The sequence below is a fragment of the Thermobia domestica genome, chromosome 15 (assembly GCF_964235325.1).
Source record: "Thermobia domestica chromosome 15, izTheDome1.hap1.1, whole genome shotgun sequence".
Taxonomy (NCBI): Eukaryota; Metazoa; Arthropoda; class Insecta; order Zygentoma; family Lepismatidae; genus Thermobia; species Thermobia domestica.
Window position 1 is genome coordinate 170,488,443 of NC_137468.1, and position 24,207 is coordinate 170,512,649.

General features: G+C 36.5%; 1 protein-coding gene across 4 annotated transcripts in view; it reads left to right on the forward strand.

The window, feature by feature from the left end:
• Positions 1 to 1,279: 1,279 nt before the first annotated feature.
• Positions 1,280 to 24,207, forward strand: part of LOC145671354 (uncharacterized) — a 42,803-nt gene continuing 19,875 nt past the window's right edge. Inside the window, exons 1-2 of one of the 4 annotated variants that reach the window (XM_081740407.1) lie at positions 1,280 to 1,402; positions 15,831 to 16,356. In XM_081740407.1, coding sequence (XP_081596533.1) covers positions 15,863 to 16,356 — 494 coding nt within the window. In that variant the 5' untranslated portion in view covers positions 1,280 to 1,402; positions 15,831 to 15,862. The other 3 variants (XM_081740408.1, XM_081740411.1, XM_081740410.1) reach the window with 3 other exon arrangements.

The window sequence follows — 24,207 nt, forward strand, 5'->3', positions numbered from 1 at the left end:
ATTTCAGCAATACAGTCTTTTGCTATATATTTATGTACTATTTTGCTACGCAAAGCAAGAGAGAATTCATGATGTGATATTTGATAAATATACCGTACTTTATATATTTTATAATTATCTGGCTGTAATTTCTTGAATAGTCCTCTGAATTCAGAGACTAGAGCAGTGCTTTAAAGAGACTTGAGTCAATAGTCGGAACGCTTAAAACAAAAGAATAAACCCAAAATAGTATAATAATAATAATAATAATAATAATAATAATAATAATAATAATAATCTAATATAAATAAAATAAAGAGTTCGTGTGTGTCTGTCTTTGTGCGGCCTAGGGACCATACGAGTGGACCGAAAGTTACCAAAATTTGGTCACCGGTACCTTGGTCCAGGCTCCAGATCAAACCGATGCGTTTTTTTTAAAATTCGAATCAGGAGGTCTCAGGGGGGCGTTTACCAGGACATGTAAAAGTAGTAGAAAATGACCGATATTAGTGTCAAATCCATAGTTTTCGCGGTCGCTAAGATCAATGGTAAACTACCATTAGCGATGACTTCAGCCACCATTTGTATGCGGGCCGGGGATCACCAGAGGGGGGGGGAGAGGAATTTCGAGATATGTAAAAATAATCGAAAATGACCGATATTAGTGTCAAATCAATAGTTTTCGCCGTCGCTGAGATGAATGGTGATTCTCCCAAGGCGTTGACTTCCAAATACAGCCCCCGTCGACTGGGAGCCAGAGGCGTTGTTTTTTTTTTTTTTTTTTTAATTGGAACCAGAGGATCACAGAGGCGTTTACTTTCTATGTAAAAGTAGTAGAAAATGACAGATGTTAGTGTCACATTCATAGTTTTTGCGGTATCGGCTAAAGACCAGAGGCGATTTTTTCACAATTCGAACCAGTGAGGGGTCTCAGGGGGCGTTTACTGGGAAAAGTAAAAGTAGTAGAAAATGACCAATATTTGTGTCGAAGTAATTAAATAATTTTCCTTCGTCTTCCCTTAATTGTGGAAACAGTATAGAAAAATCTCCTTCAAGATACCGCTTCTCTAAAAAAGGGTGAACCCATATGTGTCTCTGACGTTTTTTTTTTTTTTTTTTTGCCTGTGTCTGTCCACTAGAAAACACATTTTGCGTCTGTCCATTACAACCACCACAACACGACAAGAGTCACTGAGTTTTGTTTCTTCAGTTGCACAGCAACCCTGCTCTCATATTTTTCATCCACGGCAAAACGCCGGATAATATGAAAGGGGCCGAAACCGGATCCGGCAAACAGCCGCAACCGTATCCGGCAAATCGCCGGATAATGTGAAAGAGGCCTTACTTTTCACTGTCAATTATTGGCAACATTGTGTGTGAATTATTTAGGTATGAAGAGGAAGACGTTCAGCTGAATGTGAAGGTGGGTTGACTTTCAGATATAAGGACACACCCATATGAAACATTAATACACGGGCAATTAAGTTTTAATGTCTTAATTCATACTTGTGAAGTATACATACATAATTCTACATTTGTTGCCTACAGGATAGATTAGTGATGGCCAGTGGAAATATTCCTTGTGGGAAGGAAATTCAAAACGGAAATATATCTGGTCTTTCCCTTGCCATATAAATTCCGCTGGAAGGAACTTATTGCCATTTCTTTATTTTGCAAATGGAGTATGTTTAGTACAAGGGGTCCAGAAGCACGTAAAAATCACAAAATTTACAGGAGAAATGAGTGATGCAAGTACTTAGACATAACATAACGTAACCAAATCTAACCTAACCTAACATAAACTAACGTAAGCTAACCTGAACTAACCTAAACTAACGGAATATTAGTAGAAATAAGCGAAATTCTATCATTTTTTGGAAAATTATGCGGGACTCCTACACTAATATAACATAAACTAAACTAACCTAACGTAACCTAAACTAGCCTAACCTAACTTAAACTACCCTAAACTAACCGAATATGAACAGAAATTACCAAAATTGTAACATTTTTTAGAGAAAAGAGCTGGACCCCTTCTGCTAAACATAGGCCTTGGAAATTATAAGAACCATATGGCTAATTACATTATTTTCATTTATTAACGGTGCTGGTTTACTTTTGGCGCACCACATTTTGGAAAATTTAAAGGTAAAATTCAATATTTTGCATGAAAAGGCATTAAGATCAAAATTCTGCAAGCGATAGAATTACGTATATATTTTTGTTTTACAAGCTTAGGTTTTCTAGTATAAAATCATTACAAGTGACCTACGGCTGATAAAACAAGTGACTGCACTTGAAATACCGCTGTATTACTAACTGTTTTTCCACCAGTGTTGTATTTCTGCATAGTGTACGGAAGTGGTACTGTATGTTTACAAGTGGAGCGCTACTAGTTTGAAACCATGACACATGTTATTGAAACTCGTATCATTGCCAAAACCCACTAGTTTTGGCACTTACACGTATACTTACCTTTGCTGACGGACCTGATGCCTGTGGACGCACCCCGTCGCTAACTTTCGGGGCCACCACTCCGCCCTTTTCTGATTCGGTTAGCCATTATTCGTGCTTTTTACTGTCCACGTAGCACAAGTTGTTTTTTTCTTACACTGTAGGTTTACACATACTTTCAGACGGCGCGTATACGCAAATCGTGGAAGAATTCTTATTTTTGAACTATTGTTTATCTAGGCTTCCTTAAGTTTTATCTGAGAGATATTTTCCTCTCGCCCAGCGCAAATCATTTAGGGGACAATAAGAAAGAAGTTGGTAATAGTTAAGAACAGCTACTTCTCATCTGCCGTGCACGAGGATACATCTTACTGTTACACTACCTAAACACCCTAAGTACAAGGGCAAGAACTCAGTCTAATATCTACTTTTTAACATCCTAGATAGTCAATGAATAATTCCTGAAAGTATGGCGTTTCTCGTCCTTCCCTAAATGGGAAGTACGGCTCCTTAACTATAACCAAGAAGTTAATGAAAGATTTAATTTTTCAACAATTATTTCTAGCAGTGTGCCAAAAGTAAACCTGCACATTATTATCATTTACTTCTTGGTTTCAAATAATATTGAAGATAAAAAAATAAAATTCATTGACTGCATTTTATAATACTAATTGACAATACGAATTTTTAATTTCCATTTGCACTAGAAATATCAAAGTACTAATTTATAAAAATATCGCAGTTTGTAAAGTAATTAGAAATTCTGTAGAAATAAAGGTGTACTATCAGCACACTAGAAACCATTGTCAGTAACAGATGTTGGTCTGTCTGCTGTTTGATCCAAATTTCGATTTTCGAGAAGAAATATTGAATAATAAAAAAATCTCTACTCGTAAATACATGTACTTTTAAAATTTAGTGTTTACACATAAAAATTAGGGTTGCTTCTCAGGATTTCATTAGTACTCTTTAGCCATTCGTCTAATATCTCTGATTGGCAGAGTGCCAAGGAGAGTCTATCTTAATGAAAGGAATGGACGTAAAAGTAAAAGAAAAGGAAAGAAGGCGTTGATTATTCGGGTGTGCAGTATAAAAATATTGTTTACCGTGTTACCAATCTGGCGCAGTAAACCTATACCTGATAAGATTTTATAAATAATAATATGAGAATGAAATCAAAGTGGGCCTACAGCACTGAAAGCACGATAACCGATTATTATTGCCCGTGGGGTAGAGACCTGCACGGGCCAAGCCCGGCCGACTCTGTTATTCCTTTGGGCCGGGCCGGGCTTGGGCGGGCCGACACTGATTTCTCTGGGGCGCGGTAATTTTGGCACCGGAAATTTTGGCACCAGTAGTTTTGACACGGTAATTTTGGCACCGGTAATTTTGGCACCAAGAAACGAAGCAAACGGAAATTTTGGCACCATTTATAATTGAAGTACAGAAAATGTGAGAAAATACTCTGAATGTAATAGATATTTAAATTCACATGTTATTAACTAGGACTGTTCCAGCGCGACGAATCAAACCAGTGACGAATGTACAGTCAGCGACAAAATTTCTTTCTCTTCTGTAAAATTTATTTGCCTCTAACTTTGGAATTGATGGACTGATTTGAGAAGTTTTCTGTAATTTATGGAAAACTGTATCTTCTTTGAGTTGCTGAAGACTGCACTATGTTCACTGCACTGGGTTTGTATTTTACTTTCAAGTGCAAACAGTAACAGCTGATTCGAACCATTGAAATTGAAGTACAGAGAAAAAAAATTAAAAATACTCTGGATATAATATATATTTACGTTCACATATTAATGACTAGAACTGTATCAGCACGAATAATGAAACCAGCGACGAATGTACAAACGCCAGTAAAAGATAATATTGGCAGCTTCATTAGATATTCAAAGCAAGTCAAAATTATCCCCTGATGGGTTTGTATTTTACTTTCAAGTGCAAACAGTAACAGCTGATTCGAACCATGGAAATTGAAGTACAGAGAAAAAAAAATACAAAATACTCTGGATATAATAGATATTTACGTTCACATGTTAATGACTAGAACTGTATCAGCACGAATAATGAAACCAGCGACGAATGTACAAACACCAGTAAAAGGTAATATTGGTAGCTTCATTAGGTATTCAAAGCAAGTCAAAATGGAAATTATTGAACTCTTAACTAAGAAAACTTAAATACAAACTTACGCAAGAAAAATTAACAAATCAATAAATGAATTTCAATAACACATGATTTGCAATAATATATGGTTCCCAATAATCCCAATTGTCAAACATTGCACCTTTTTTTTTTACATCTTTAATTGTTGTGCACAACATTAAATGAAACAGCATGCAAAAATTCTTGCATTGTAGGCCAAGCACAAATTTTGAAGTCTTTTCTGCAAATGCTCATAGATCCGCTTCAATCAGTCTATCAATTCCAAAGTTAGAGGCAAATAAATTTTACAGAAGAGAAAGAAATTTTGTCGCCGACTGTACATTCGTCACTGGTTTGATTCGTCGCGCTGGAACAGTCCTAGTTAATAACATGTGAATTTAAATATCTATTACATTCAGAGTATTTTCTCACATTTTCTGTACTTCAATTATAAATGGTGCCAAAATTTCCGTTTGCTTCGTTTCTTGGTGCCAAAATTACCGGTGCCAAAATTACCGTGTCAAAACTACTGGTGCCAAAATTTCCGGTGCCAAAATTACCGCCTTTCGATTTCTCTTGAGGTCGGGCCGGGCTTGGGCCGATTAACTGCAGTTCTTTAATAATTATTGACTTTCGTTAAACGATAATTAGAATAAAGGCAAACGTTGATGAAGTGTGCCCATGAAAAATGTTACAAAATAAAAATTTTAAAATTTATCAGGCCAAGGCCGGGCTTGCGCCAAGAATTTTAAAGAACCTATCGGGCCCGGGCTGGGCCGCGACTAGGTACATTCGGGCTGGATTAGGTTCGTTCCGAAAAATTCCGCCCGTGCAGGTCTCTACCGTGGGGCATGACTGGGGATCTACGGTGCAAGATGAACACACACACACACACAAAATAGAAAAATCCAAAATTTGGGGGAGGGATAAGCACAATTCTTTGCCTTTACTGGTTGACGGTATTGGCTCCATCATAATAAAATAACAAAACGACGCGCGTACACACACGGTCGGTTATGCTCACGCAAGCATAACCACGAAACAGGTAAGAAAAAGAACTAGAAAAATACAGTAAACTGCCCACGCTTTGGCGTATGTGTACTGTAGAGAAAGACAATAACTGAAGTTCTCCCGCGGGTTGCTGGCGCGATCAACCGAATGTCGAAGCCCCTAAAACACAATGCTAAACTGCATTTTAAATGAGCGCGCTCTTTTTAGTGCGTGACATCATCGCCTGATCAAAATATATTGATGACGTTGGACCAATTTACGTAGGCTGGCAACTATGTTTAAACTTCAAACCTTCTTTCTCTCGCTCTCAGAGGAGAAAACGAACACATGTCCGTATATACACATACCTATTTTTCGTAATGGACTTCTACTTCTGTCATGCGCAAAAGTGTCGAGGGACCTAATGTCCGAGGGTAAACAGTACCTGTGCCTACGGATCTTTGTCAATTAGAATTTGTTTTACTTCTTTTTACGTGTGTATTTATGTGTCAAGCTCTGTTGGCTAATTTCTAAAACACCGTGTATATTGTTCGAAATAGCCCATCTTTTTAAATTAGAGATTTAATAGTACACAGTAAGAACGCAATATTAATGAACAGTGTACCTGAGATCAATATTTTGTACCGGTATATATGCCATCCAATACACTTGCATCCGTACGAACTTCTCGAGAGACTACTTGTGTTTGCTGGTAGTTACCAACCTAATTTGTTTATAAGATTTTAAAATTTAATATGTTTATAATATATGTAGTATGTTCATGTCTAGAAATCGACTTATATACAAATTTAAACTGTTTTAGCGGTGTAAAGGATTCTGGACTTCCTATACCAAGCTTTTTTCATATATTTACTCGCAGAAAACATATTTTAACAAACATACATTTATGCGCAATCTCTAAATAGAATAAAATGGTAATAAAATAACATAATACCGTTCAGAATATTCATTCTAAAGAATCCTCTGGAGACAAATGTAATAAGTAGCTATACCGTTTTAAAAACGAATTTTAATTTGAAATCATAATATAGAATATAGAGTGCAGTTTCTTTGTGTTTGTACATGAATTACTTTAATATTCCTAAAAATATATTTTCCCGAAAATAACCCATCGCTACTCACTGTCACCAATACGTCACAGGTCACGTGGCAGTATGACCACAGCCTTGTATGGAGCAGTCTTAAATCAAATCCAATAATAGGAAACATTTACATTTGGACAATAAATTTTTAATTTCAAAAATGCTGCTTGTGAGGTATTAAAACAAAATTTACATTCGGTGCCTATAGGATAGATGTGTGTAGCGCTAAAAACAGCTGTAGGATACAAATCAACCTCTGATAATTGGCCACTGAAATGTATGAACGCTATGTAACCGAATTACTGGTGTAGAGCTATAGGTGTAAAATTATACAAGTGCTTTATGATAGAAAAAATAACTGCGTGCATATTAAAGTCTGCTGTATTAGATACCATTTTCGAGGTGTGGAGTATTTCTGCACAATGCACGACAGATGTATTTTAAGGGGTCTAGGATGTTTTGGTGTAGGACGTTACGGTGCACGGATGTTTCGGTGTACGGACGTTTTGGTGTAAGGACGCTTGGCTGTAAAGGATGTTTCGGTGTATAGCCTAATATTTGATTGCATTAATCATATGCTTGTAATGAACTGTCATGAAGTGTCATAGTGTAGCCATTCTACAATAGTGTAAACTGATTAACATTGTTATTGAGTCTCATTGTTATTGAGACAGGATGATAATACAACACAATCCATTCGTAACAATAATTTCGATTCAAAGGTGTCCATAGTCGAGTTTTATAGAATAATAATCAAATGTAATTCAAAAATCAAATTTACTGCAAAGTATTCAGCATCATTTCTAAATAGAAATAAATATATTGCACAAAGTTCCTGAGACACAGTAATAATATATACAAACTGAATAATACCTCAAAGGAATTTTGTTGAAAAAATTAAAATTACATAGAATCACTCAACTCAGAATCTAAAATTGTATTAAATGTCTTTTAACCCTGCAATAAGCGCGCGGGCTACTATTGTAGCCCAGCGTTTTTGTTTTCCTTGCCGCAAAGTAGTTTCAGGTGCTAACACAAAGGGTGTCTGTGTACCTTTGTATCAACTATCATTCTGCGTGTTTAATATGTGGTCGAGCGTAAAATCGAAACGAGCTCATTGTTATTCTGCTTGAAAAATTCATGGGCTACATCTGTAGCCTGCGCGACTATTGGCGTCATGAGTGTTCAAAAACGTTGAAAGTTTTTCATCATGGTTTGAGTGTTGATCAGATGGTCAATGAGTTTGAAAATGTCAGTTCTGATGAGTAATGTTTTCTTGATTGCGATAGTGATGGTCAAAAACATTTTGAGACCGATGAACTGCATTTTTCGGACACAGAAATAGTGAAAATTCAGAAGATGTAACTGAGAATTCCGGGCGGCAGCTATCACTGATACCTGTTGGTGATAGTAGCAGTAAAGACAGTTGTAAAGTAAATTATTATGCAGCAAAAGACAATTTCAGATGAAAAATAAAAACTCCTACTCGTCATATTTGTATTCATGCTGATAATGTTTTGCTTCGTTTTCCTGGACCTAAATGTGAGTCCAGGTCTGCCTTGTCCTAACTTGAATGTCTAGAATTGTTGTAGATGCAAACATTTTCAGACTTATAGTTGATTGTAGCAGTATTTACATTGACAGTGTCAGAAAGAGATTTGTACATGACCGTGATTCAAAGCTTAGAGACGAGACTGAAATACGTGCCCATCTTGGCATTTTGATGCTTTTGATGAGTGGTCAATGTTTGAAGAAAACAGTGTATTGACCACTCAATCACTTGTGTGTAGAACATGCTTAGAGGAACTTGAATAGGAAAACAGAAAAAAGAAAAATATATGAAAGTAAATAGCATATGTATAATTATGCAAAATCGTAATCAAACTTTTGAGAGCAAAAAATCATAAAAAATATTTCGCTGAAAAGATAAATGTTTTGTCGATACTACATTTATCTGTATGCTTTTTTCGTAAAATTTTTGTAAAATAATGCGTGTTTTTAAACAATTCCGACATATATGTTTATGATGAAGAAAAGTTTGAAATGCGCCAAATTGGTGCATTTATTAGTAAATGCAAATAACTTTTATAGTCCTATTCGTGTATTACTTTTGAAAAATGAATGGCGTTGATCTTCTTTGCATATACATAGCTTTCAAAATAAACATATTTCTCAAATTGGGTATAAGACCCTTAAAACAGTTTATAAATACATTTCTCTACAAGAAAAATAAAAATATTAACAACCTAGCCAATATAATAAAAAAATAATGGGCTACAGTGGTAGCCCGCGTGACTATCCATGTCACAAAAATACGCGCGCCTATTGCAGGGTTAAGACTGTATTTACATCATCAGATTTGTAATTTTCACAATCGTTGCTCAGTCTTTTTTTTAACATCGGCGTATTTTTTCTTTGTTCCGACGTCATGTCCGCCAATTAACTTATTTGTTCCATTTGAACAGCACTAACAAGGAGACTTACGAAAGTGTAATTTATTACTTTGCATACTTGTAGAATATCAAAAAATAATCGTCACTTTTTTTTTTTTTTTTTTTTTTTTTTTTTTTTTAATTTTGGCAGTGGTGCGGGTTTAAGTGTAGAAACCACCCTTTGAACGTTAGAGATGGCCTCCAAGCATAAACAGAAAATAATCATTAAAATAGAAGATTAAATGATATGACCACCTTACTGCCAAGGAAGTTTTACGACAGGTGATTCAGAACCTGACGTTAAAATTACAAAATTCAAATTGGCGGATCCAATATGATGATTACAATTACAAATAGTCTTCTGGTTTGAAATGTACTGCAGTTAGCCAAGAACAATTATAGTTGGCAGGGGCTACTGAGAGAAGATACAGACTGATTTGAATCCCCTTTCTGTACTTATTTTAACAGGCCGTTTGATTAAATCTATAGCCGAAAAAGTTAGAAGCCACAAAGCCAGTGCCAATGCATTTGTTGCGAATGTGAAGCAACACATGCTATTGGAAAAGAAAATATTTATAACTCTGATCAATACGGTTTAATTTGGAAATGCAGACTGGACGTACTCTAGTGTTTACAGGGACACAAAGAGTAGAAAGTGTGGCACAGTCAGTAAATTCTATGACTCGTAGCTACATCATACAGCCTTTAATTTCTGCAAATAGTGTTTTGTTATCACCACTGTTAATTGTTTTGTAGGAAAACAATGGAACATTTGGTCTTATAGTCCAACACAACCTCTTTAAATTTGAAAATATCGTTGTGAAGGCATCAAATTCGGAAAAATTAACATCAAGTCTTGTGAGATCATGGTTCCAAGAGATTTTTCTTCAAGCGTCTAATGCAAAGTCCATTTTGTTATTAGCTTCATGGAGTGGTCACAATTCATTAACTTTGAACCTATTTTAAGAACAAAAGAGAAACTCATAATAGAAACCATTTCTGCAGGAACAACTCGTAGGATTCAGCCTCTTGTTGTGTTCTTTAGGCCGTTAAAATTATTTCTTGAGACATTTTTCTGACACTGTCCTTCTCTACAACTATAACATGAATTTACATATCCGTAATAATATAATTAAGATCCCATCACTGATTCATAATCAGTTTTCTTCTCCTAGATTTGCTAATCTTATTGGGTATGCATGATATAAAAGCGGTTTTTTGGAAGAAAAACCACCTGTGTTTGAAAATTTCTTTTCAAAGATTGTGCAGCATTTTGCGATTTGTACACAGTTATTGCCGTAAAAAGGTGTGTGTGGTGTACACAATGTTTATGCATCACACACTTTTTTACAATATATCATTACCGTAAAACGTTTTCCCAATCAATTCATAATTATAACATTTGAAGATATAAGAAGTTCTGACATAGAGTGAAGCGAGGGGACTCACTATAAATAAGTAAAACCTGCCAATTACAGCAGCATTTAATTTTTATTTTATTTATTAATTTATATTTTCTACTTCATGAATTTATTTCTCCCTAACGAATAATTTTCATTTTGAAGAGAGGACGTTTCGGTGTAAACATTGGAACTTTTACACCGAACCAGCCTCACACCTAAACGTTCTTACACCGGGACATCCGTACACCAAAAGTCCTACACCGAAACGCCCTGCACCAAAACGTCCTACACCAAAACATCCTACACCGAAACAGCCGTATCCCATTTTAAGTTTACAAGTGAAGCTCTACGTGTATAAAACCATGACAGGTCTTATGACGCTAGGGATGGTTCTAGAATACAAATCCCCTATATTGGTTAGTAACTGTGTTGATACCAACTAGATTTCTTCTTGTTCCAAAGTATATTATTTAATTCACATAGTATTGCCGAGCGAGTGAATGCGGGTTTGAACCCTACAGTGCACGTTGTTTCTTGCGTTTATTACAGATAAATGGCAAGAAGGAGCTGTGTTCAAGAACCTTAGCCAAGTGCTATTGCAACTCGTATCATTGGGAAAGTCCATTTGTTTTACCGTTTTACTTTAGGCATCTACCCACCACACATGACGCACCTGTTCTTTTCGGACAAACCAGATCGGTTTCCCTTGGGCATACAGCTTCGCCCTACCCTAACTAGGTTACATGTCATTAGTGTTTTGTTGTGGCCACGTAACACAGGTTCGTGTATCTTTTTTGCATTGCAGTTTTCATGTCATACCTATGGACTCCATATCTCTACAGAAATCCTGAAAGAATTGTAATTTTTAAAATATTACTTTGATGGTCGACTTGAATTTTTCTCTCTTCCAAGTAAGGTATTTTCACGTCGCCTATCTCAAAATATTTAGGGAAGAATAAGAAAACAATTAGTGAAAATATAATTTTTCAAGATTTTTTTCTAGCCGTGTTTCTAAAACAAACTTAAGCAATAATATTTTTCACTGGGCCGTAATGCCATCTCCTACTTAGCATAGAAGAAATTCACTGGAACAACAACAAACAAAAGTTGAAAAATTAACTCTTTCACGTTTCGTGTGTTAACACGGTTCTATAATAATGTTAATAAAACTATAATCTAAAACACAAAAACGAACTTATGCTAAGTGTCACCAGCAACGCGTCGTATATAACCGTATTATGTAGGACGACTCTGGTGGAACTGCCGAGCAACTCGGATTGCGTCCCTAGTAGCAGGGTCACCAGTGACTGTAATTACACATATCGGTAACATTGTTAATACGAGCCAGAGGTATTCCTAAGAACGCCGACTTCTTTCCTGGACTGATGTTTAGTCAATGGATGCAAGCCTTGTAGAATTGGAAGGAGTTATAATTCCTTTTTTTTGTTCTGTTCTTTTAGCTTAGAGCACACTTTAAACGTTCCTCTCATGCGAACAGAAACCTTTTACAATATTATTACAATTAGTTCTCGTATCTTAGACATTCAAAAATAATCTATCATATACCGCAGAAAGGCTTTGCTTCTCTTCTTTACTTTGGTGTGTCATAATTTACCGTGAATCAATGTTGCCTTATTGAAAAATACATTACATATTATAGAAAATTCACAAATAATAAAAGGTTTGCTAGCCATAAATATAGAAAAGACGTACGTTCATTATATTCTGCTCACTGAATTATCAATATTTGCACAAACATGCTAAATACATGTGTATCGAAGAGATGACGGACTGTTTCGCTAAGCACCTCTTCTAAATTTAGCGGTACGATATCTTCAGATATATTTTGTCGCCAATTTTACCGCAAGACACAACAGACGTCGGTATCGGGTATGAACATACACAGACTAGTAAGGAGCATTTGCACATCATGTAGTAACTGAATCACGGTGTGAGGAAGCGCGGTAGCTCAGTGGTAGAGCGTTCACCTCCGGTGCTTGTGGTCCCTGGTTTGATCTCAGCTCGCGCCATGTGGACGGTTTTGGACAAACACCGTGCTGATGGGTTTTCTCGGGGTTTTCCCGTTTCGTCCCACTTTCTTCCCTACACCATTTCATTCATTCACATCTAGCCTAACCTGCATAGGCGTGGGACATTAAACTTGAAGTTTCATTTCATTTTCATTTTGAATTACGGTGTATTAAATCAATAGCATAATTTAAGATTGTTAACTGCGTACAAGTATATAAAAAAACAAAATAAATTTCGATCTGAAACACGTCTTTATTTGCCAGTTCTTGTAAGTGCGGCCACTTCGAGTATAGCCATGATTAGCACCCACACTGCTGTTATGTCGTTGGAGTAATTAACTGTAGTATTTATGAGTTGAGAAAATTTTTCGCAGAGAGTGAATACTGCGAAATTACTTGGAACTTTAGTACTTCTACCGTGTAGAAAAAAAAAATCTTACCGTGGGATTTCGTAGCTCCGGGATGAGGGTTTCACTGTCGCAAGTAGGAAACTCCTTTTACAATTTACGAGGAGTTTGTACTGACTAAAACTAATAGTTATAAAAGAGGAGGAAAATGATTTTCTATTGTTAATTTGTAATGTAGAAAATATGAGAAAGATAATCGTTATAGTCGCGAAAATTTTACTTATATGAGAAGACATTTATTTTAATAAAATGAATTTATTTCAGATATTTGCTTAGGTAGAAATGCAACGTAGATCTCTCACGTTTTTATTTCACTTTGATTTTCAAAACAAATGAAGTTTCTCATTAAGATACAGATGATGATCAGAAAAATGGAATCACCTGAACGAAATTGCAACTTACCAGATTAATATGGTGTCGGGCCACATTTCGCCTTCAGAACAGCCTTGATGCGACGTGGGATGGAGACATAGAGGTCGTGAATGGTGGCAAGTGGAATTTTACACCATTCCTCGTGCAGGGCATCGGCCAGTTCTGTGAGAGATAATGGAGGTGAAAATCGTCGCCGGAGTCGTGTTTCCAAGACGGACCACACATGTTCAATTATGTTGAGATCTGGGGATTGGGCGGGCCAGGGGAGGTGTTGAACTTCATCCAGATGTTCCTCAAACGACGCTGAAACAATGCCAGCTGTGTGAATGGGTGCATTATCATCCTGGAAGATGGCGTCATTGTCCGGGAACAACATCCGGATCATAGGATGCAAGTGGTCTCCTAAAATTGCGACATAATCTTTGGCACTGATTCGCCCGCTAAGTGTGACCACAGGACCCAATGAAGACCATGATATTGCGGCCCACAGCATCACCGAGCCGCCGCTATGTTTCACAGTTGGGCGGAGACACTGCAGATCATAAGCTTCTTTGGGCGTTCTCCACACATAAACACGGCCCGTGGTTGGGAATAAGGTGAAGGATGACTCATCCGGCCATATCACACGTTTCCAGTCCTCAACGGTCCAAGTTGCATGGTCGCGGCACCATTTTCGGTGTGGTCCCTGATGAGCGGTTTAGCCCGTGCAACACGACCCCGTAAGTTCATGTCATGTAATTCGCGGATGACTGTGATTGTCGAAACAGGGTGGGGGAGGTGCTGATTGAGTTCCTCCGTCACTTACTCCGCAGTGGCACGACGGTTCTGCGTGACAATGCGCTTTAATACCCGGCGTGACCTGTTACTCATGATTTTCTTCCGCCCACTGTTCCGCTTCCCCGATGTGGTGTTCCCGTGTGTTGTGTAGGCCGTCATCACCTTCGACATTGTCCCACGCGACACGCCTAACACAGTAGCCACTGCCGTCACACTCACTCCACATAACCGCGCACCAACAATTTGCCCTCTTTGAAAATCTGAGAAGTCTCCCATTTTACACTACCTCCGTTTGCTGCAGGCACTGGACACTGCTGTTCCACTGCGCCTGACGTAGTATGGAGACCGACCTAACACATCGCCGCCAGCGGTCCGGCGCTGCGGGCGCCACGACACCAGTGCCAACCCATACATCTGACGTGTTGCCAACTACAGGTGTTTCCATTTTTCTGATCACCATCTGTATATGCCGATAGATCTTTTCGGTGTTCAGCCTTGGTGATATTGATTTTAATGTTTTAATTATCGAAAAATAATATCATTACATCTCAAACAAATATATCATGAGAGCGAATATCTTCTTCTAAAGTGTTTTTGTACAGTAAATTATGCCATATACTTACGGACGTATAGACTTGTTATTTCTTTAAAGTAGATATATAGTGAAGTACAAAAAATTAGGTACCAATTGTCTCCTCCACATCCTTATAGAAGAACTCTCTAGATTCTCTTTGGGCTGCCTATGTGCCTTCTGTACGGAAGACCGGTTCATTTCTGATATAAAAACAATGTTGTTAAATTTAATGATTTTCCAGTAGGACCATGTTCCATATGGTACTTCGAAAGTAAAATGTATTTTAAACAACAATACATCTAATCAAACAAAAATATGCTATACGTTAGTAAAAAACAAACAAAAGATGTGTCCAGTGATGATTGAGCAGCGGCGAAGCGAAATAACGAAAAATGCAAGAACAGAAAATTCAAATTTGCTACCACAACGACAAAATAAATTTAACTACAAATTGGTACACTACGTACATTTGTATAAAGACGAAAGGCTGTTGAAAGCAAGTAAATCTTCCTTTAAAATATTACAGTACGTCTTTTAAATATTATCTACTTTTAAGTGGAAAAATTATATAACATGACTTTTCAAATTTATTTAAGTAACATAAGCAAGCAATGTAGGAAAGGAAATCTTAGGTTTTGCGTTTTCTCTCATCGTGGAACACTGATCGTTCTTTGAGAATTCGTAACTTCATTTGAAAAGGAAAGAGAGAAAAGCACAAGAATCGTACTTCTATAAGATATGTATAGCAAATATTGAATAATAGACATGAAATATAATATATCCCGATAATATAGTTGTGTGTAAAGTTTGGAAACAATAAATTAGGTTTTGTTTTAGCGAGAAAGAAATTAATCAGATACTGATTAGTTTTTTTGGTATTTAGATACCGATATTTTGCTATGAATAGTAGGAATATCTCAGGTAATACTGGTTTCAGTACCTTTCGCGTCCCTAGTCTGATGGAGAGGTACCTAGTAGATGGGAGGTACCAGAGGAGAATGGTACCATTTCAACCTCTAAGTGAGATTCAACTGAAGTGGCATGTACTGTTGTTTTTTGCATGCTTGCTCGTATTCATATATATATATATATATATATATATATATATATATATATCAAAGAAACTAATATTTTTCTTATTGCTTTCAGATTTGTTGTTTCTCTTGAACAAGAAATGCTGAATGTTTTGCATCTCCAACGTGAACAGTTTTTGTGTCAGCGAAATGGTTTTCCGTTATTCCAATGCTTGTAACAAAATTGAAATGAAAAAAGAAAATGTACCTTTTATAGTTGGAATGAAAAGAGAAAATGAAACATTTGAAGAATGTAATTATACATTCTGTACTAGTAACATTAATGATCATAAAGATCCTCTTAAAATATGTGTGGAATACAAGGAGCGAAAGAGTGTAACGCAAGGAGAGAATATTTGTCCAGAAAGTAATGATGAAACAATATCCGATTGGAAACTAACTTCGAAAGCAATATGTTTGGTTACGCGTTTATCAACAGGTGATGTACTAGGTAAAATCAAGTCAAAATCTTCCGGTTTTACACATAACACGGAAGAATCAAGCAGTGCGATATCTTCCACTATTGGAGATAAGAACGACAACGAAGGCGACGTTGAGCAAAATGATAATCGAGAAGCAGATAACAATTCTCAGGACCTCAGGTACGATTAAATGCGTTTATTTTATCAGTTATGTTCTTTTTAATTTTTTTTCAACGCTTGCAGTACTTCTTTATATTTTTCTTTTTTATTTCATTTACTTTAACTTTGTTAACGTAATGAGAATTATTTTAACGCATGCTTAACTTTGTAAAGTGTGAGACAGTTCAGCAGTGAAATAAGTTTGGAGTCGTAACGATATATTCTATAAATCTCCTTACTCCAAACCTTGAGCGTTAGGATTGACTAGTGTCTCGCTTGTGAGTAGTGTTTAGTGCGATTCTTAGAACGGATACTGGTAAGTAAAATGATCACTCAGTAATACTTCAAACAAGATATAAACTGCAGTCAAGTCTCACGATTACTCATAAGTCTTGGAAGGTTTAAGTGCAATAGGAACTATCTTTATTCCGTTAACAGGAAATTCGGTAATACTTTTTTTTATTATAAGGAGTAATACTTCACTGGCTTATTTATAACTTTCTCGTCACAAATTATTTGCCATTATACAAAGGCTCATACTGTTCTGTTATTTATACTATCTGACATTGTAGTATTAATTAATATACAGTAGTATTAATTATTATTATTAGTAATAATAATAATAATTAGCAGTAATACTGTAGTACTAATTAAATACCCTAGTAAATAAGAATGCCAAATACAGATCGCACAAAGAAATTATCGACATTTTTTAACTTTTTAACTTTAATGAAATTTTCATTTAATGTGACAGTTGTGTGATAATGATGTATGGCGTATCATGAACGAACTCCTACTAGAAGGACCAAAAATTCAGCTTTAGTAAATATTTTAATGTACAGGTTACTTACCTTCACTCGTAAATGTTCACGCCTCGGATATTTGTATATTATGATAGTTGCTCTCTTCATATGACCGTGTATCCTCGCAAAACTAAAAGATCTTTTCTTGGTGGTTCTCAATGACATTTGTCAGCTTTTATCTGCTTGGCTCACTTATAGAGTCACCACTTCCAGCACGGAGTTCTCAGGTTGTACCATAAATTCCGACAGGTATTCTTTGCGGTTACGAACACCATTTGCTCAGGTTCCTCGAAGTTCTTACATGCGTTCCACTCCTTTATTCCATCATTATCATGCATCTCATCCGTTTCCTCTCCCTCTTAGCATGGGCATATATATACAGAACATTAAAAGGAATGCTGACCATGTTAGAATTAAATGTTGACAATCTACTTAAAACAAGGGAATTCAAGAGAACAAGCATTCGATTAAAGTCGATAGGGTCCGATAGCGTTGAAAATAAAACAAATATGTTAATGATTTATTTAACTATTGTGCTTCTTCAGTTCTTCCAAACGACTACAATGCTTCGATACCTGGTTTCTCTTACATCAAGACAGCAATATTTGGTCTCTAATGAAATATCATCAAGTTATAGTTAAGGGTAGCTTTTCTTGCTTTTTGTCTAATGATAATTTGTTACACCATCGTTTAATAAGAAACATATTAGACCACGCTTTATAATTGTTTAATGAAATGGTAAGTACACATTCTATTAGGAAGATCTGTTCTGTGATCCGTTTATTCAGTTATTAATTATTATATTCTTTGAAGTAGGCAAATGTTTAACTCAAATTTAAAATCTTTGACAGAGTACGTTTGTTGCATATCTGTTCCTTGAGAAAGAGTTATCCTTTATTTGCTAGAATTAGATAAATACGTAACTGGAATAACCCAATGTTTGTTTGTATTCTTTTGTCTGTACACGGAAGGAATGCCAGTTCTCTGTTGCTGAAGATCATAAGTGATAAATGGGAATTGTGAGGCATAGCTTACAACTAGCAATTGTACCTGAGATCTATGCTTAGCGTGGGTAATAAAACAGACGACTTATGGTAGGTGGGAGAAAAAAAGACAACAAAAAGAATGAAAATATCTAGGACTTTCATCTAGAGTAAATGATTTGTGCAGGAAATGACTTCCTCATTTTAGCATTATTAGAACTTCGCTTCGGGCAGTTTTGTCTCCTGCTTTTAGGCTAGCTATAATAAATATTCAACTTTACTTATATCGTATGATCTGCCGCTACGGTGGAGTAGGAGATGTTTCAGTGATTAACCAAAAGAGACACTTCTTGTATAATTTTTGAATCTCTAATTTCAGAATGTTTCCTTTTCCTTTGTGCTATTGGCGATATTTTTTCACTAAAGACTGCAATATTTCATTTTTATGTTATATTCATCTTGTGACGTAAATATTTTCTCAATTTTATGATAGGGGGCGCGGCTTATTTAAATATACCTCCGATAATTTTATATTACTCGTTATAGTACTGACCAATAAGATCCGTTCCTAATTACGCAAATTTAATCATACATCTTATAACATGACCATTTCTAGAGTTCGGAATCAAAAGTCACTTTGTAACTAGTGAAACTTTCTGTCTTATTTATAGGAGAAAGTTTTTCTTACTTTCGTTGTCCGCTAACTTCTGCTTAATTAAACTTTTCTTATAATTATCAGATGAGAACTATTGTGCTAGCTTCCGCTTGATGTATCCTGTATTAAAGCGTTAAGTCAGTTCTGTTTCATAGTTTAATCGATTACATTTGACTATCCAACAGAGATGTTATTAAAGACGCTCTGTTTACGTGGGGTCAGAACCACACTGGAACTTGCTTAGTTGTTTACAGTAGTGAACTTGAGAAACTGCTGTTCAGCTTTACGAGAATGTGACGGACGATCTACAATTGTTCGACTCTTAGGCTAATTATTGTCAGCAGTAGTACGAACTAATAGATTATACCACCGTATTATATTGTGAGGGAATGAAATCGTAGTGAGAAAATATTGATAATATACCTTGGGTATACTCGGAGATATGCACTGGGTAAAATTTCGTATCTTTTGGAGAGGAATAGAATTTCTTTTCAAGGTCACCCTGAACGTCATCACTAGTTGACATAACTCTGAAAATATAAATTAGCAAATATAATATCGCAACGGAATTCAAGTATTTCCAAGTTCTTTCCGGGTGTGTATCTTCCACGAGCGACTTTATCACCGATTACGAGTACTCTGAGTAGTTCTCACTTAAAGAGAGCTTTCTTCTTTAAACTGAGTTAAAAGTAGGTTTTAAAATGTTTTGGATGAAACTAAATAATGTATTACATGTTTCCACATATAACAGTATATATATATATATATATATATATATATATATATACAGAGTGAATAAAAAGTCTGGACACGATGGAATAACTCGAGAGCTGAACTTCGAATCGATAAAACAAATTAAAAAAACACGTGTTTAGTAATAAAAAAAGTATCTGATGAAACCAAACTCGACCCTTTGCACCCACGCCCTGGGGGTTAAGGTGGGTCAACTTTGAAATTTCAAGTGAAAACCCCAATTTGTGATTGCAGGTTTCAATGCTACGGCTCAAACTATGTAAGGTTTCAGCAACACTTTTCCGTCGATGCATAATATGGTGCAGTAATCGGGGAAAATAAATGGCCCCTAAATACTCCCATTTCGTTCATGAGCTTGGTAGTATTTCCGACCTCTGTTCTCGTTCAGTGTTACTGGTTCACTTCTCAGTTCCTTCTCGTCACTATATAGAAGCAGACTACACACAGACAGAAGACACAGAGAAAGGCACACCTTTTTCATTCCGGCTTCGGGTAGTATCAGTGTTGCAAACCAGAAAATTCAAATACGACGGATAGAGGACAAAAAATAAAACAATTAAAAGTGAAAGGAAAATTGTAGAAAAGTATAGCTATTGAAGTATCTGCCTATTGTACTATGGTGTTTTTTGACCTCTGTGTCTGAGATGAAAATGTATTGATATAACTGTTTTCTAATCGCTAAAATGTGACATTCATTAGGGTCAATTGTACCATTCTCTGATAGAGATAAATTATCGGAATGATCCAACTTTGTCGCGGTAGTAGATCTCATCTTACACAAAATAACACATGACCACTGCGACCAGTGTTATCTTATCTGACGATTAAAAGTCTTTAGGATAGTGTAGAATTGGCCTTATAACTTGAAAATGTTCGAATGGTGTGAAATTATCAAAACTAGCCTGTAATTTTCAAGCTAATTTATGTTTGAAATAACGGGTGAACCAAAAGTTTGGCCACGGTAGAGTAACTGGAGAAATACACTTCTGACCAAAAAAGCACAAAAATAGTATTTAATATGTTTCAAGAAGCTATCCGATGATATCAAACGCAACACTCTACCCCCACCTTCTGGAAAGTAGCGGGCGGAACATTGATTTTTCAAATGGAAACCCCAATGTTTTATTGAAGATTCGGAGAAAACATCCAAATAATGTAAGCTATAATCAAAACTTTTTCGCGGTGTGTAATATCGCACTGTAATTGGCGAAATTAGATGCTCCCCTTTTCGTTCATGAGCTTGATATTAGCTCCGATAGTCTATACAAGATGCAGTATTTTGAATAATACGCATCGGATCAACAGTTATTGAATGGTACCGAACACGATCCCGCACCCTACCGCTAGGTAGGTTTAACTGAAACATTTGAAATGGAAGCTTTTATTTTTCATTGCAGAGTCGGATTCTGCGCACAAACCTGTATGAGATTTAGTCGAAACATCGTTGTCTCTGTGTGACGTGGCGCTGTAATGGCCAAATCAAGAGAACTTCCTATATGAACTTTAATTAGCTTCAATGCTGTGGACGTGGTGAGATAAGTATACATGCGATCTAAAAACAAGAAAATTTGTGACTATTGGGTTTGTTAGGGTGTTTATCGTTCCTTTTCCGCAGTGGGACGTGAGAGACGGGACCTACAGTTGAATTTGGGATCGGAACCACTATTAGATTTTGGATCCGAGACGTTCCCCATGAACAATTGCCGACGAAGTTCGTCGGACCGTCGTTGGTTATTGGCTATTGGCTGCAGCGAAAAAGGTGAGCTAGTGCTGGTTCAAAGGCGGCTTGTATTTGTCAGCTTGGCAGCGGACACCGTGACGGCCCCGCCGCTGGTCAGGAATGTCAGCTCTGAGAGAGACGGTTGTCTTCGGCACAGCAGTGGCACGAGGTCGTCCCCCGAAGTGACGGCATCATGAAGATTTTCGTCATGGTGTCGCCTGACTTGTGCGAGACGAGACCTCAGTAAATCTTGCGCGAGTAGTCTAACGAGACTGCTCGCGGTCTCGCATAGTTTTAGATGGGTGAAATTGTTATGGTGTTCTTTCTTTTCCTCTTCTTCTTCTTTCTCTCCTTCTTCTTATTATTACTATGGTTATCTATCTATATATATAAAAGAGAACGTACAAATCCTTTGTTAGCTCATCACGCTAATACGGCTCAACCAATTTCTTTCATTTTTGGGGGGTTATTAAGATTTGGACCCTAGATGGTTTTTATCATATCACTTTAATTTTCAATTACCAGTGTCTTGAGATAATTGACCATTCAAGTGTCCATAACGTAGAAATCCTTTGTTAGCTCATCATAGCTAAATCTAACCGTATTTATATGCAACCCACATGACCGTGTCACTCGGCGGGTTAACATAAATGACAGGCGATATAATGTTAACATTTACTGCAATCTTCTATGGTTTTTATCATATCACTTGAAAGCGAAAAAGTAAAAATTATCTAAGTAACAAAGTTTATTGCGTTCCGGGGTGACCCCAGCGAAGCGGGGTGAACGCTGCTAGTTATTATTATTATTAATATGATAGTAAATTATATAATTATCTGCTAGTAGTAGTAGTAATAGGAATTGTAGCATTAGTTGTAGTAGTAGTAATAATAGTAATACTACTACTACTAGTAATAGTATAGTAGCAATGGTAGGAGTATAGTAGCAGTAATATACTACTAGTAGTAGTTGGAGTAGTACTAGAACTAGTAGCAGCTGTAGTAGTAGTAGTAACTGTTGCATTAGTAGTAGTTGTAGTAGTAGTAATAGTAGTAGTACAAATAGCAGCAGTAGTGGTAATAGTAGTAGTCTGTAAAGGGTAGTAATCTGTAGTAGTATTTTTTCTTTTTATTTTTTAATCCTTTTATGCTTTAATTTTTAAATATGTATAATGTGTTATCAACAAATTGATCACATCGGACCCTAGGCAAGATTAGATTGTCTTTCAAATATAATTTTAAAACTAAAGGAGTTGCCACTAAAGAGCATAGTGTGAACAGAGTGAACATTTTAATACGTATGTATAGTACCACCTTAATTTCATGACATGGAGCCCTCTTAAGTACGTTGATCGAATTTTCGTTCGGGATAGACATGGCGAAGGTTATAGTCGTAACCTGTAATTTCGGCATTATGGTGCAGTAGCTTTTACAAATTTCAGTAAGAATATTTCTTTTCTGGATACCAGATAAAATTTGGCATACACCTCTGGTGTTAGGGGTCTCGGGTTCAAACCCTGCTCCCGCCAAGTGAACTTTGTGGTGGGCAAACACCGTGTGTGTGGGTTTTCTCGGGGTTCTCCCGTTTCCTCCCACTTTCTTCATTCCACCATTTCATTCATTACTCATCATCACCGTCTCCTTTAGCCTAACCGGCATATCCGTGGGACGTAAAACTCAAAAAAAAATTGGCATAGTTATTTAGATGGTAATACACAATAAAAAACCACCGGGACACCAGTCATAGGAGCTTCTATAAAAGGAGGGAAAGGGGATAATGATTGAAATTAAGTTCTTTGGCAGTAGGGTGATAAATAGAAAGTAAAGGGAGTAAAATTAAATAATATGGGAGCATTTTCTAAATTATTGCGTTGAATTATTGCTTGTTAAGATAGAATATAGTGTCCCTGGTGGAGGAGTGGCTCTACTCGTCGCCCTGCAATCAAGGGATACCGAGTGCGATTCTCGGTGGGGACACAAGTGGTTCGGATCCTTTGTTAAACTGTAGAAGCCGTCCTTAGAACGTCATCATCATCCCATGGAAGGCATTGGCAAGAACACCATGGGTTCACCTTGCCCAGGGACCTTCGGGCCAACTACCTGCCCTCGGACAGAACACCCATCATCATCATCAAGTAAAATATTAAAAATAAAATTATATGTACAAAAGTGTGTTTGTTTCAAATCTATTCTTTTTTATTTCGAAAATTGCTAAAATAAGAATGTAACCTTAATTAATATTCCTTCCTTCCTTTCTTTTTTAAAAAGAAATTGCGAACAATTTTAAAGAGTATTATATTTTAATCGTTCTGTACTAGAGATGGAATGCTTGTCTAAGTTTCATCTATCAATAACTGACTCACTGTATACATTGTTCATACACATTGTTTTGCAGTGGCAGGAGGTTAATTCCGAACATTTCATTGATACTTCTGGAAGAACTGTCCATAGTGGTGTAAGCCATGCTGGGGAATCTGAGACTTTCCATCCCCAGTTGGTAACATCAGGAATGTCATGCTGACGCTGTAGAAAATGTCTCCAAACACTGGCTTGAAACATTGTTCTTTTGAAGTGATATCTTAAAGCATTTTCAGTAGGGAGTATATTTTCAAGGGATCTGTTCTTCTGTGTGAAAAGTATCCTGCATTCACTGACTGGTTTTGTTGCGCTGATTGTCTCATACATAAGCACTGTAAAATACTGTATTATATCAAAATCATCATCAGGTAAAATGAATGAGGTAGACAATCGAATAAAAACGTCCGATAGTTATGGCAGTGTCATCCACACATTCCAAGCTTTAGTTTTATTAACCCCATGAAAAGAAGATATTGTGTCACAACCCGTGTAAGCATGAACAAACGGCAATGCTTCACAAGTTTCAGGACATAAATTTTGTAACATTTCACAGAGTGGAAACTGTTTTCTGTTTTCCCCAACACCGTAAATAAAGTGCAAG